The following is a 13,993-nucleotide window of genomic DNA, read 5'->3' on the forward strand; positions in this document are numbered from 1 at the left end:
GGCCTGACTGCCCGCACGGGCCTCTGCGGGTGCCTGCAGGCAATCTGCGCAGACCCCGGTAGCAGCAAAACGAGAAGGCCGGGATAGAAGACTGGAGTACTGCTGCAGATGACCTACCTTCAGCGTCTCAGCATGAATTTTGTTCAGCTGAGAAACTTCCTGCCGCTTGCAGACTTTTGTTGCTTCCAAAAGGTTTTCAAGATTGAGGTTCGCTTTCTGCAAAGACTGAAGTTCAGATTCTAATTCTAGCTGCCTTTTCCTAAAAGACATTATAAAGTTGGGTGTTTTAGGTAATAAGTGACATCACACACTTGCAGAGCACTTGGCCCTGTCACCTGGCTCTCCCGCTACCTCACTCCCCCGTTGGGTGCAGGGCCGCACACAGACCGATGCCCGTTCAAGGTGCGCAGCGAGTGCATGGCGGAGCTCCAGCCAAAAGCCCGCACAGCCCAAGATGATTCCACATCTAACGTGTTATTTAAAAACACTTCTTTGTATTTTAGAATAGGATTCATCTTTGTTTTAATACAAGTGTGGTTTTCCTTTGTTCAAAGAGCAATAAGTAAGAATACTAAACTCTAAAATGTCTAAAAATCCAGATTTAATTCATAACATTAGTGGTTTCATTATGGTGACCAGACAAATACTTTACTATGTAAGTTCAATAGACACTCATCTCAACATTAAAATATTCTTATTGTATAGTTCATTGAATATATTATTAACGACCTAGAAACTTATGTCAATTATACCTCAACTTAAAAACGATGAGTAAAAACAAAACTACAGGCAAGCCCTTTTCCCTTATGTCAAAACAAGCCGATACTTCAAATAAAAGCTGAACTGAATTGACAATGTCAAACCCTAAAATAAATCAACACAAAAAGATATGAAAATAAGAATGAATTTATACTTTACCTAGTTAGTTCTTTGTATTCTTCATACTCTTGCTTTGAATTATTCAGCTCTGTCTGAGTTTGTAGAAGTTGAGCTTTTAGCTTCTCAGTGTTTGCTAATGAATGTGGCTCTTTTGCAGCTTTTGGAGAAAATGCTTGCTGACCTGATAAGTCAACAACTTGGTCTTTGAAAGACAAAAATAACAGAATACATTTCCTAAGTTCCCTGCCAGGTATCCGTTTTGGAGCACAAGGACGGAAAAATGAGAAGTGAATTGGAAGGTGGACCTAAAACACAAGAACCTGTAACTCATCAGGAGACACAGACACCACGCGGTGTGACAAAGAGCACTAGAAGTTGTTTTTGAGGAGCTGAGAAGCCACAGGAAGGGACAGGGGCACGTCGGAGACAATAGATACCTTAGGAGCAGAGCCTGAAGTGCAACACGCACCATGCTGGAGGGGGAAACCTCGCCAGCTGAGCCTGGCAGGGATTAGCACCAGCGGCCGATGCTGCCCACTGATGAGTTTTAGGAAAGGAAACAAACAGCAAAGGCAGAGGGTTAAAGGAACTTGGCATCAACCACTGGGTAGAAAAGATGAATTTTGGGGGGTTACTGGGAAGACTGAACATGGTGAACAGTGCCCCCCGAGTTCCAGTGCGGGGAAACAGCATGGAACAGCTGTCTAGAGAATGGTGTCTGTTTTGAAGATCGTGGGGTCCCGAAATTGCCACGATTATTTTTCAAGGGCAGTAAGTCAGGGTGCAATTGAGGTCAAAATGGCCAACAAAATACAGAACACTGTAGGGAAAAGCAGTTGAAATAATACAGAAAACCTGATTTAAAATTGTATCTAAAATCTTAATCTCTCCACAACCCAAGTACTGAGAATTTTATTCTTTTATTAGGTCACAGACAGAATGGAAAAAAGCTTGGAAAAGAAAATTTCAGCCCTGGCTGCTGTGGCTCACTGGGCTGAGTGCTGTGCTGAGAACCAAAGGGCCCAAGTCTGATTCCCAGTCAGGGCGCATGCTGGGCTGCGGGCCAGGCCCCAGTACGGAGTGCGTGAGAGGCAGCCACACATTGATGATTCTCTCCCTCTCTTGAGGCAAGCCTGTAAGTCAGGCTCAGTGCTAATAAGCCACTTTCACAAAGGCACACTGGCCAGGACACTACTCTGGTTTTTGTTTTGTTTTGTTTTGTTTAGATTTTATTTCTTTATTTTTAGAGAGAGGGGAAGGGAGCGGAAAAGGGAGCGAGATAAACATTGATATGTGAGAAATCCATCAATCAGATGCTTCTCGCATGCCCTCAGATGGGATCCTGGCCCCCAACTCAGGCATGTGCCTGGACCAGAATTGAACCGGCGACCGTTTGGTTCGCAGGCCAGTACCCAATCCAGTGAGCACACCAGCCAGGGTGGGCACTACTCTGATTTATGAGAAAGGGACAGAAAATGACTTTTGGCAACATGCAACAATACTTATGTATACAAGAAGTGAGCACGGCAGGTCTCGAGGCTGACATGAAGACCCTCCACGCAAGGCAACCTCAGTGCCCTTTAACACAGCCCCTGCCCCTCCAAGGCACGTACACAACAACCCCTTCTTACTTCTGTTGACTTTCTCTGTGCCAGACACCTCGAAGAAAGCCTTCTCCAGCATTGCAATGGTCTGGGCGTCCACCTCCTGGGCTCTTTTCACAGGCTCCAACAATCTCAGTCTTCTGTTCTCCTCCCTGAGGGAGTGATTTTCCATGGCGTATTTGGCGACTCTGGGGTGGTGCTCCACCTGCGTGACAAAGAAGAATTGCAGACTCATGCATGTACAAAGGTGTCCTTAAGGATGTCACAGGCTCTGGGTGTGGTGGCCACTGCAGCCACTAAGGAGAGTAGTGTGGCACTCGAAGTCAGGCTGCATGGGTGCACGTCCTACAATTCTGGGTTCTGTCGGGGTCTGCACCCTTGCCACTTCTACCCAGACACCTGGGAGGTAAGCATGAGGACACTCACTGCAGCTGACGCTCCATGCAAAGGAGACTGCTGATACTAACTGCGCAAAGAAGAAGGAAACTACAGCCAGAATCGATGCCCTCCAAGACACGCCACGTGAAAAGGGCAGTGTGCAGAAAAGAACGAATGGTGAGCTGCCTTTTATACAAAAGGACAAAAAGTGAAAATATACATACTGGCTTGAATGTGCACAAAACCTCTCGGAAGACACACAAAGCTGATAACCGATTATCTTTGTTTTTAATGGCGTGCCTGTATGAACTATGCATCGCTCCCAGGCAAAAGGAAAAACAACAAAGAAAGAAACCTTAAAGGGACTCCATCCAGGCAAGCACATCTGCGCACGGGGGTGCACTAGACCCGACCTACTGGGTGGAATGCTTTTCCGTTCAGGTTTTATAATTTTGGGGAAAAGGGTCAGTAAGGGGTGGATTCTGTAATCAAACTGCCAGTTTAATTCATTTAAACACCTTCTGTTATAAAAAAATAAAGACAAACAAACAAAAAACACCTCTGTTGAATTGCAAGAATGTGGCAGCACGTGTATTTGCCCCTGACGCCCTTGGTGCTCGGAAATACCGCGAGGGGCCCGCACTCACTTGCTCTCGCAGCGTCTGGATCTCGTCCCTCAGCTCCGACAGCAGCCGGTCCTGCTCCTCGGGCAGGAAACTGCCCCGCGACTCCCGGTGGAGCTTCTCCAGCCGCGTTATTTGGTCCTCTCGGAACTTCACAATCATCTTATTAGACTGAATAAATTTCTCTTTTTTGAGGGTGAGGTCTTCTAATTGGGTAACTTTTTCTACCAGAGACTTAAAAAAATGCATAATTTAGTTAAACATGAAAAAATAATTCACCTTCCCTGAGCAACAAACACTAACTTCCCGCTTGACCTCAAAGGCAAAATCAGATTTCTCACAGCTTTCCCTGTTTTACTCACTGGTGCCATTTACCCCTCTCAGAAAGGCGTCACTCACGCACACAGTGAAGCCTAAAATTCCCGCGCCCCCTGTGCACTAACTCAGTTTCCTACCTTCTTCTCCTGTTCACACTTCTTAAGCAGCATCATGGCCTCCTGGAAATACTTCACGTAATCAGTCTCATGTTTGTCTGTAATCGATCCAGGAAGAAAAGGAAAGGGGAAGAAATGTTTGTCTCTCAAATCTGAACCCCAGGAGGTGAGCTAAAACGGCCTCTGACCGACTGCTCTCAGTGCACAAGAATCAAATGATTAGCCGCAGGTCATGGATTTCAAACTAACCCAGTCCACACACTAGCTGTTCCTTAAAGAAAAACCTCTCTCATTCTACTTAGTAAATATACATACGATACAACCAAATCTTAGAAGTGGATCAAAGTGAGATTTATTAGTATGTCTTCTTAGCATTTTCATTATTCAAAGTTGTTTCTGCACCTGCTTCCCAGATATCTCCCAGAACCCGGCACTACGGAATCTGTACCTGGTTCCAGACCGAGCACCATGTTCCTCCACAGGTGGAATAAAGAGAAACAGACACTTGTGGGAAAACGCGGGTGGCCTTAAGGCGCCGTGCCTGGCGCGGGGTCCTCGCACTAGCGCCTGCACACGGCCGGCCTCCCTCCGGGTACAGAGCGCGTGCGCGTCTCACCTCTGGCCAGAAAGGGTTCCGCCGCTATCTGCCCTGAAGTAAGCTGGGCCAGCTGTTCTTTGAGCCTCTTCACTTCAGCTTGGAGCTGGCTCACGTTGCCTTGGGTGTCTTCATTTACCACTGCCTGTTCAAGAAGTTTTTAAGACGCATTAAAAGAATGTTTTGTGAAAAACTAAAAGAAAAACAAGAATAACAAAAAGAAGGTTCAGGGAGATGTGCAGTCTTGTGTTTACATCTGTATGACTCGGAGGGAGTCTCCAGGACGGAGTACTGTGGAGGGGAGGGAGCCTCCTCTCCCTGTGTTCAGACCCCCAGCCAGGGACTCTCCCCTCCGCACCGCGCCTCCTGCCGTCTGCTCCCGCTTAGGTCTCCGCTCTGTTGAGCAGCCCTGGGCCCTGCGGGCTGGGTCACCCCTGGGATCTCAGTATGTGCATCAGACACTGCTTTCTTCCTGAGCCCTGGGACAGACAGCCCTGCCCCCACGGAGAAAAGCGCACCCCCCCATGGGCGTGATGTAAAGGTGTGATGGACTGCAGGGCTGGCCCGAGCGAGTGCATCAGCTTGGCGGAACCCTCCCTCTCCAAAGGGCTCCAACCCTGTATGTCCTAACAGCACCTCCTGGAGGGGAAGGTTGGTGTTACAGTTCCATTTCTGTTTTGCCACCACACTTAACGTCTGTTTTGAAGAAATGTCTCTTTAAGAAATTTTCTTCAAGAAATATTTTATTTGAGACAACATCTAAGAAGTTGGAAAAGACTCACAAAACCTACAGTGTGATAACAAGAGCCACCCTCTGAGTACCAACCAGATAAAAGGGACCCAACTATGGAATACCCAATACTCCGGTGAGGAAAAAGCCCCAAGGTCTGGTGTTCCAGTTTGTGTGTGTGTGTGTGTGTGTGTGTGTGTGTGTGTGTGTATATGTGTGTGTGTGTGTGTGTGTGTGTGTGTTTATAGAGAGGGAGAGAGAGAGAGAGAGAGAGGGAGAGGGAGAGGGAGAGGGAGAGAAAGAAACATCAATGTGCGGTTGCTGGGGGTTCTGGCCTGCAACCCAGGAATGTACCCTGGCTGGGAATCGAATGGGGCACTTTGGTTCCCAGCCTGCGCTCAATCCACTGAGCTACGCCAGCTAGTGTGTGTGTGTGTTTTTAAAAGATTTTATTTCTAGAGAGGGGAAGAGAGGGAGAAAGAGAGGGAAAGAAACATCAAATCAATGTGAGAAAGAAACATCAATTGGCTGCCTCTCGTACACACCCTGACCAGGGATAGACCCACAGCCCAGGCATGTGCTGTGACTGGGAATCAAACCGGTCAGGGCTCATGTTCCCTCTTAAGCCAGGTCTGCACATCAGGAAAGATCCAACAAGTTCACCCTTAAATTAAGTCCCAGCTATCCCAGCCACTTGCACTGCAACAGGGGACATACCATTGACAGTGACTAGTGTGCGGCTCCTGGTTTTGCTGTTTCATGTGTTAAGAAGCCATCCCTGGTTGCTTCTGATTCTTAAGGCCAGGCTCATAAAAGGCACTCCTGTAAACTCTGACATCACTGTCACCTCAGTGACCTCATAATTGTACTTACTCCTGCAGGTCTCTCCTCTCTAAAAACTTGTGATCAATCCCAAGAAATAGGGTCAGGAAGCGCTAATGATTTTCCCTCCTGACGGTACAAATGCCCCACAAGAGGGTCATAGTCCAATAAAACAAATGAAGCTAAGCCCACCCTCTTCTGACTTACCCAGGGAAGAGGAACATGGACCCCTTCACTCTTACGTGATAGGATAATCAGGAGTCTAGTGTCCAGGTAAGAACAATCAATTTCTTCTTTGAAAGACAGAAGAGCCCTGGCTGGTGTGGCTCAGTGGATCGAATGCTGGCCTATGAACCGAAAGGTCGCTGGTTCAATTCCTGGTCAGGGCACACATCTGGGTTGCTAGCTGGGTCCCCAGTTGGGGGGCCTGTGAGAGGTAACCGATTGATGTTCCTCTCATGCATCAATGTTTCTCTCCTGCTCCTTCTCTCTCCCTTCCCTACTCTCTAAAAAGAAGAAGAAATTAATCTGCCAATTGAGGGCATTATGATTCTTTCATTTGGAACCAAAGGGGCCTTCCACCTCTCCAAAATAAGTGGGGGACTCCTTGGCCTTGTGCCAGTCTGCAGTGGGGGGTGGCAGCATGCTGTTGGCGCAGGGGCCACACAACCCCCGCCGACTGTGTCAGAGAGCTGTATCGGAACCAGCCACACCCCTGTGTTGACACTGTCTGTGGCTGCTTTCTCTCCACACAGGCAGAGTTGAGTGGTTAGGACGGAGACCATACGGTCCAAGAAGACTAAAATGTTTACCGTCCAGCCCCTTACAGGGTAAGTTTGTGACCACCGGTGTACACGTACATCAAGGAGGCTTCTTGTATGTAAAGAAAAAGGGACAGCCCCTGTAGTTACAGGCAACATGAAAGACCAACCTCTTCAATGTCATCCAAGTATCTTTCAGGGAGAATCCCTGCCACCATCCGCCCACTCACCCACCGCACCCCCGCCCCAGCTCTGCAGCACGGTTTAGGTACATAAATTCAGTCTCCAACCCAATTACAAAGGAGAAATTGTTCCACCCCTTACCAAAAAACAAGGCAAAAAAACCTGTTAACCATAACACTTAATCTAGGTCTCAGATTACATGAGTGATACAGAAGGTTAGGAAAGAGGAACTAGAAATCTTGCTTAGAGTTAAGATTTCACAATGAAATAAATAAAAGTTACGTTAATATTAGAGCAGTCACAAAAGTGAGATTCTACAAGCTTAGGTATTTTCCTAATTTACTTCTGTACTCAGTATTTTACCTTATTTTTAATCAGCTTGGCCCTCTGAGCAAAATTCAGCGTTGACAGGGTTTCCCCAAAACACCTGGATCCAGGATGAACATTTGCGATTATGGCTGTTTTGGCATTACCTCCGAGGGAGTCCTGTTTAATCATACAAACGGACACATTTTCAGGGGAGAAACCGCAAGACTTTTTTTAAGCAAAGAAAATGTCCACTCTTAGCAAAAAGGCTGAGAAATTATCCAGCTACCAGCCAGAGCGCGCACAACCAAAGAAGGGCCCAGGACCCCAACCGTGTACTTTACCCGCAGCAGGAAGGTGAGCTTGGAGTCTCTGTAGCAAACGTGCCTCTGTTTTCCGTTACCCACGTCGACGAGTGCGGTGATCACTTGGCCCAGGCAGCTCAGCGATCGGTTTATGTTCCCTGCTTCCTGAGGCACCGGGGAAAGACGAAAATTTAGGTGCACTAGTTCCTTTTTAGTATTTTGGATTAAAATATATCCAGCAACGTGACAATTCTGGATGGAAAGGCAAGTCAAGGACATTGACAGTTAAGGATAACTTAACTTTTCAGCAAAAAGATGTCCTCAACTATCCCCTAACCTTTTCCTATTTACACATGTGGCAATTTTAGCATTCAAACACAAACACAAAAATCACGTGAAGGGAAAAAAGACATCAGTATCACGTCATCACTGTAACAGTTTCAAATGGACCTATCGGCAGGGATGGGAACTAGAAAAGAACAGAGAAAAAGTTGGAGCAGTGCATTAATAGGCACATTTTTCTTGCTTTTGTGTTAAAATGCATGCTACGTTATCAAGCTGTGGTAACTCATGACCTGCCCCCATGTCCTACAAAGTCACTGATGGAGTTATTACACGCAAACTGTCTGATTCTCTAAAGTGTGAGAACCCCTTTAACATAGTGGCTTGGGGAGAAAAAGCGTTTGGGTTAGATACGTGGCCTGGATTTTTGCTGTAGGCAGCGTGGTTCAGTACCCCGGTCTGCAGCGGAGGGAGCAGAGGGAAGGGGGGAGAGCGCGGAAACGACGAAGCACGACGCCCTGAGTCCGCGCTGCTGCTGCTCCGCAGACCAGAGAGGCCGAGAGCGCTGACCGGGGCCAAGGGCACCCTGTGCTGAGTCTCGGCGCTGCTCTTAGCTGTGCGCTCCAGAAGGACTTACTTCAGTTTCTTTATACAGAAACGATTACAGTACCTACTTCCCAGAGTTGTTGGGAAGGTTAAGTGAGTGAATATATATATAAAGCATTTAGAAGAGGCCTAGCATATGTCCCACTATAAACGTACGCTTTCTCTTTGCTTCATATCTCAATACGAACAAGCCAGAGATTCCCCCGAACTGCTTCAGAGCTCAGGAGGCTCAAATCCTTGCTTATAATGCAAAAAGCAGACTCTCCTCCACCATTTCCGACTGTCTGTCCCCAGCCCTAACATGTGAGCATCCTGTAGAGTCCACAGATCCTTATGGACAACACATATATACACGCCGGCAATGCTTAGGGCAGAGAACGTCTGACCCCACTGTTAACACCCTGGCCTACACCTGGGTGATGAGCCCTCACCGCTGAAGAACGAAACTGCACGGTTGCTCTTTCTCTCCAGGCTCCTGCTCACGAACCTGGCAGTGGCGGGCCAGATGGCTAAATCAGTACAGAAGAGGCTTTCTACGGGAACTCACTCAAAACGTGCGTCTCTCGGTGTTTAGAGAGTTGAGAGCAGACCTGCCAGGCACTTGTCCTCAGTGACCTTGGCTGACTTGTGCCTCCTGCCCAGCCACCCACTGATCTACGCTGAAGTGCCAAACTCACGTTGCATCCACAGTAACACGTAAGACGTTGCCCAGTGGGGCACGTGTCCGCACTCCGCCCTCCCTGCCCAAATCCCTGGCCCCTTTGAGAACACAGCTCGGAGTGCTCTTTTCCCACGCTCCCCCCAGGCAGCCCCTGCCACATCCCTTTCCCTCTGGCCCCTGCTGCCACTTGCGCTGTATCATCCCCTGTGGCACGAATTCAAATAGTCCTGCTACTGACAGACTTGTCCTATGTATGATCCTACCTAACAAAAACTTCTATATCTTTTACAATTTCCTATTCCTTTGTAGCCCTCACAACACCTAACTTGGCATTGACTTCTAATAAGATTTCGCACGCAAGTTCAGCTGAAGACCATGATTCCATTCTTACCTTCAACCTCATCCCTTCTGCATGGGTGTCCTTCTGTCTTTCAGATCCTGCTAAATCCACCAGGTTGAGCAGGGAGGTTCGGATGTTCACGGTCTCGTTGCTTTTCTCCATCGACTCGATTGTAACTGTGAAGACTGCATGAGACCTCGAGGACTCTCTGTTCATCGACGTCGATGCCACACGCCTGTTTCTCCATCCTCCAGACAACACCTAGGCAGAGGGAAAACATATCAGCACGGCCTCCAAGTGGTCACAACAGCCAAAACCATCAGTGTGAAACTGTAAAAAGCACTGAGAAAAAATGCTGATCTCTCAAGGAATACACGCAAGGTGGTTTCCTTTCCCTTTCCTTTCTGGCCCCTCTCCGTGCTATGGAAGATAACAAATAGGGAGCTAGAAGGCAGGCACAGGATCTAGAACCGGTTTTGCCATTTGCTGTGTTAACTTAATGCAAATCACAAAATCTCTCTGAACCCTTTCTTTCCCTAGACGATGAGAAAGCTAGACAATACAAATCTCTGAATGACTTCCACGCCCCCAGCCTAGTCAACTTTCAGCCCACCAAGTATTGGCTCTCCTTCCCTGCTCCCTATGACAAGCAGGACACACGAAGGGTCAGCCTGCAGGCTCTGGAACCAGACGAACATGAGGTCAAGCCCTGGTTCTACTATTCACTAGTTGTGTGGTCTGCAGCCAACTGAGCCTTTTCAAAGCTCAGGACATCTCAATCTGTAATACGCATACTAAGCACTTGGGGATCCTGTTAAAGTTCATATTCTGATTTGGTAGATGGAAGGTAAGGCCTCAGATTCTGCATTTGAAGCAAGCTCCCAGGCGGTACTCCCAGTCTGAGGACTCTGTTTGGAGCAGCAAGGACACGGTCTGTGCAGCTGGTTTGGAGAACACAGATCACTGTGGCTCCTCAAAGCAGCAGCTCCCAGGAGGACCCACTACAGAAATACGGACACTATGAAATGTCCCCATGTCATCCAGGATGGTTCGTAAGAGTGCCAGGCTGGAATGAACAGCACCCAAATAGTGCAAAATCAAGAGGTACAAAGTCCTGTTCTAACGAGGGGGAGATCTATAAAACACTGCCACACTTTGTTCTTTTCTTCTCATGCATATCCTGTGTTCTGTCTTTACAGAATATTTTTAGTAGCTCAGTTCTCGCTTTTGCTGAGATCAAGGCGCATCTCACAGCCTGTGTCCGTGTCTAAGGGTCGAGACGCTCCAGTCTGGGTACCTGGTAGGCCCCAGCAGCCGAGGTCACCACCTGCTCCACCGCTCCGACGACAAAGACCCCCTTCTTGATGTGCTCCCTTAAGTACAGTCCAGCCGATGCAGAGTCCAGCAGGTCGTAGATCTGCTCGTTGTAGATCTCAATGAAGGAGCACTTACACAGGAAGCTCTTCCCAGCTCCAGCCTGAACAGAGAAGCCTGGTTTAGGTGTATTGTTTTTGTGCACGCACCCTTGTCTTTCATGAGCATTACTCTTTCACTTGCTTCACGAGTGTAAATTTTCTACAATCTTATCCTTTATACCATAAAAGATACCTAAATGCCAATTTAAACCTCCCTTCTGAAACTTTAAAAAATATTTTATGAATTTTTAGGGGGGTAGGGAGAAAGAGAGGGAGAGAAAAACACTGACCTGTGAAAGAAACATCTATCAGTTGCCTCTCACACACCAACTGGGGACCTGGCTCACAACCCTGGCATGTGCCCTGACTGGGAATCGAACCAGTCACCTTTTGGTCCACAGGCCAGCACTCAGTCCACTGAGCCACACCAGCCAGGGCTCTATTGAATTTTTCACCACAGAAATGCATGGTGCTAAACATTTCGCTGGCCATGTGTGTATCTAACTGCAGTGGTTAGGAAGTTTCCGTAAAGGAATAAATGTGTGTGTGTGCGCACGCGCCCACATCCCCAGGGTAATGGAGCCACACCACACGTGAGCAAGGAGATCACAGGTGGTAGCAGGTGCAGCAAGGCGGGTACCGAAGGACCTGTCACTACTGGATGTCCTGAGGACCTACAAACACCTGCAGTTGGTCGTGAGCTTAGGTAAAGGTAGGTGATGAAGCTCAGTGAACCTGTTTTCTTTAGGATTTCCCTCTTGCAAAATCTGAAAGCCTGGGAAGCACTACATTCTTCCTTGAAACCAGCAATCTGGGTTCATGGATGATACATGTTTTATAAACTGAAAGCTTTTAGCAAATAAAAACACCAGCCTGTCCACATTGTCAAGTACCATCCCCTCCATGTATTATGACTAGGAGCTAACTTCTCAAAATAGAATGCTCTTTTTTTTACAGGAAGTTTTACCTTATCTTTTTCACGATCAATTAAGGAAAACAAATATTCAAAACTTCGTGGGATTACTCCTCTCAAGTTATGAGAAAAATTGTCAGATTCAGATGGTCCTAAAAAAATGTAAAATATATAGCTGTTCATTTTAGTTCTTAATACAAGAGTCCTTCAAAATGACAACACTAAAAGGCAACTTAGACAGAAATAAGATTACACATTACATAATCAGTTTCCTACCTGTGACGCCAAATAAGTTAAATTTGAGCCTGAAAGATCACGTAGTAGAACCTATCAGTGGGACTGAGAGAAAAACCCACAATAACCACTAACCACTGTAAAGAGTAGTTGTTAACAAATTTATAAAGCCATCTAGATGTACTAAGCTTGTAGTTTTTCCTCCTTCCAGGTACCAAAATGAGCAGAAATACCAAATAACTGTACTTCACTTGTTACATGTGCACTCAGTCTCGTGGGCTGACCTGTTCACACTGGCTGTGTGGTCATAGGCTAGTTACTTCTCTCAGGGTTCCTGACTATAAAATGGAATGATAATGGTATTAACTACCTCATAGGTTACTACTGAAAATTAGCATTAGCTAGTATCTTTTAACTTTGGCAGTAAAAGCCAAGCTGGTCAGAAAGATACTATAGGAATATTTGAAAAGATTTCTGTGGAGACAGAACGATGCAGAGTACGCCTGTCTCTATGCTGTTAACATTGGGGAAAGGGGAAGATGTGAGTGGATGTGTGAATGGCAGGGTTTTACAGAACACTAATTCTGCTTTAGCGATATACACCAGAAAAAAATTGTAACTAGAAAGGATCCAGGAGTTATTACAAATTTTAATATGCCTTAGAGACCAAAGGAACTAACAAAAGACTGGTGTATACAAGAAAGGCACATAAAAAATTTTAAATAGTATCATTGTCTTGGTGTGCTATACCTGGAATATATTAAATAGTCCTTGTAAACTGTGCCTTAAAAATATATATCACAGTGGTAGAAAAAAAATGAACAAAAAGGACAAATATGAGAGTGTGCAGCTAGTTTTACAACATTTTCTGGTAAGCAATGTAGAGAGGTCCCACACACTCGTCCGTCCCCTCCACCATCCGGCCTTGACTCCACTGCCCTCGCTCCTCACCCTGCTCCCACGCAGGCCCCTCCCGCGTCTTTGTTCCAGCCAGCTGCCTGAAGCTATCCTATTAATCACACATCCTTTTAATGCCTGAAGTAACCCTTTTAATCACATGTGTAATTCTTTTTTAATTTTAAAAAAATATTTTATTTATTTATTTTTAGAGAGGGAAGGGAGGGAGTGGGGGAGAGAGGGAGAGGGAGAGAGAGAGAGAGAGAGAGAGAGAGAGAGAGAGAGAGAGAGAGAGAGAGAAACATCAGTGTGCGGTTGCTGGGGGTTATGGCCTGCAATCCAGGAATGTACCCTGGCTGGGAATCGAACCTGGGACACTTTGGTTCCCAGCCCGCGCTCAATCCACTGAGCTAAGCCAGCCAGGGCTCACATGTGTAATTCTTTAAAAACAAATGAACAAATAAACAAACAAATCCTTCCAAGGACTGTACATCACAGGCATAACAAAACCCAAAATCCTTGCCAGTCCCTCCAGGACCTGGCTTCAGGTTACAACTCCAGCCTCCCTATTAGCCCCAAATTCTGGAAAACTCCACCCAGGGGCCAGGGGCCTTCCTGCTGCTCCTCGAATACTCTTCCACTGGCTCCCATCTCAAAGCCTGTGCGTTTACAGTCCCTCTGACTGGAAGATTCTCCTCCCACATAGTTTCATGGTTCCCGCTCATTCCACTTAGTAATTCTATCTAAATGTCACCTCCTATGAGGCCTTTGCTGACCCACCTACCCCCAACCCCCTTGCTCTTTTCCACCTTCTTTTTTTTCTCTTCGTAGCTCTTACTACTTCTGGCAGAATTACCAGACATTTATTTGCTTATAACTGTGCCCCTCCCCGAGAATATAAGCTCCAAGAGAGCCCGACACTCCCTTGCATTGGAGTGATCCCTCAGAGCCTGGAAGAGTGCCCGGCGTATTGAGTACTCAATTGTTTATTGTTGTAACATCAGAGGGGGGAGACCTTCCTTATT

General features: G+C 46.8%; 1 protein-coding gene across 2 annotated transcripts in view; it reads right to left on the bottom strand.

The window, feature by feature from the left end:
• Positions 1–13,993, bottom strand: part of KIF15 (kinesin family member 15) — a 45,547-nt gene that overhangs the window by 21,573 nt on the left and 9,981 nt on the right. For both annotated transcript variants that reach the window (XM_045856922.1, XM_045856921.1), the window contains exons 6-16: positions 11,892–11,989; positions 10,807–10,986; positions 9,561–9,770; positions 7,660–7,785; positions 7,373–7,495; positions 4,535–4,658; positions 3,940–4,016; positions 3,509–3,718; positions 2,511–2,688; positions 919–1,081; positions 118–259 (exon numbers count right to left, since the gene is read on the bottom strand). In XM_045856922.1, coding sequence (XP_045712878.1) covers positions 118–259; positions 919–1,081; positions 2,511–2,688; positions 3,509–3,718; positions 3,940–4,016; positions 4,535–4,658; positions 7,373–7,495; positions 7,660–7,785; positions 9,561–9,770; positions 10,807–10,986; positions 11,892–11,989 — 1,631 coding nt within the window. The remainder of the gene's footprint in view (positions 1–117; positions 260–918; positions 1,082–2,510; positions 2,689–3,508; positions 3,719–3,939; positions 4,017–4,534; positions 4,659–7,372; positions 7,496–7,659; positions 7,786–9,560; positions 9,771–10,806; positions 10,987–11,891; positions 11,990–13,993) is intronic.

This window comes from Phyllostomus hastatus, unplaced genomic scaffold (genome assembly GCF_019186645.2).
Source record: "Phyllostomus hastatus isolate PE091 unplaced genomic scaffold, TTU_PhHast_1.1 phas_scaffold_129, whole genome shotgun sequence".
Lineage (NCBI taxonomy): Eukaryota > Metazoa > Chordata > Mammalia > Chiroptera > Phyllostomidae > Phyllostomus > Phyllostomus hastatus.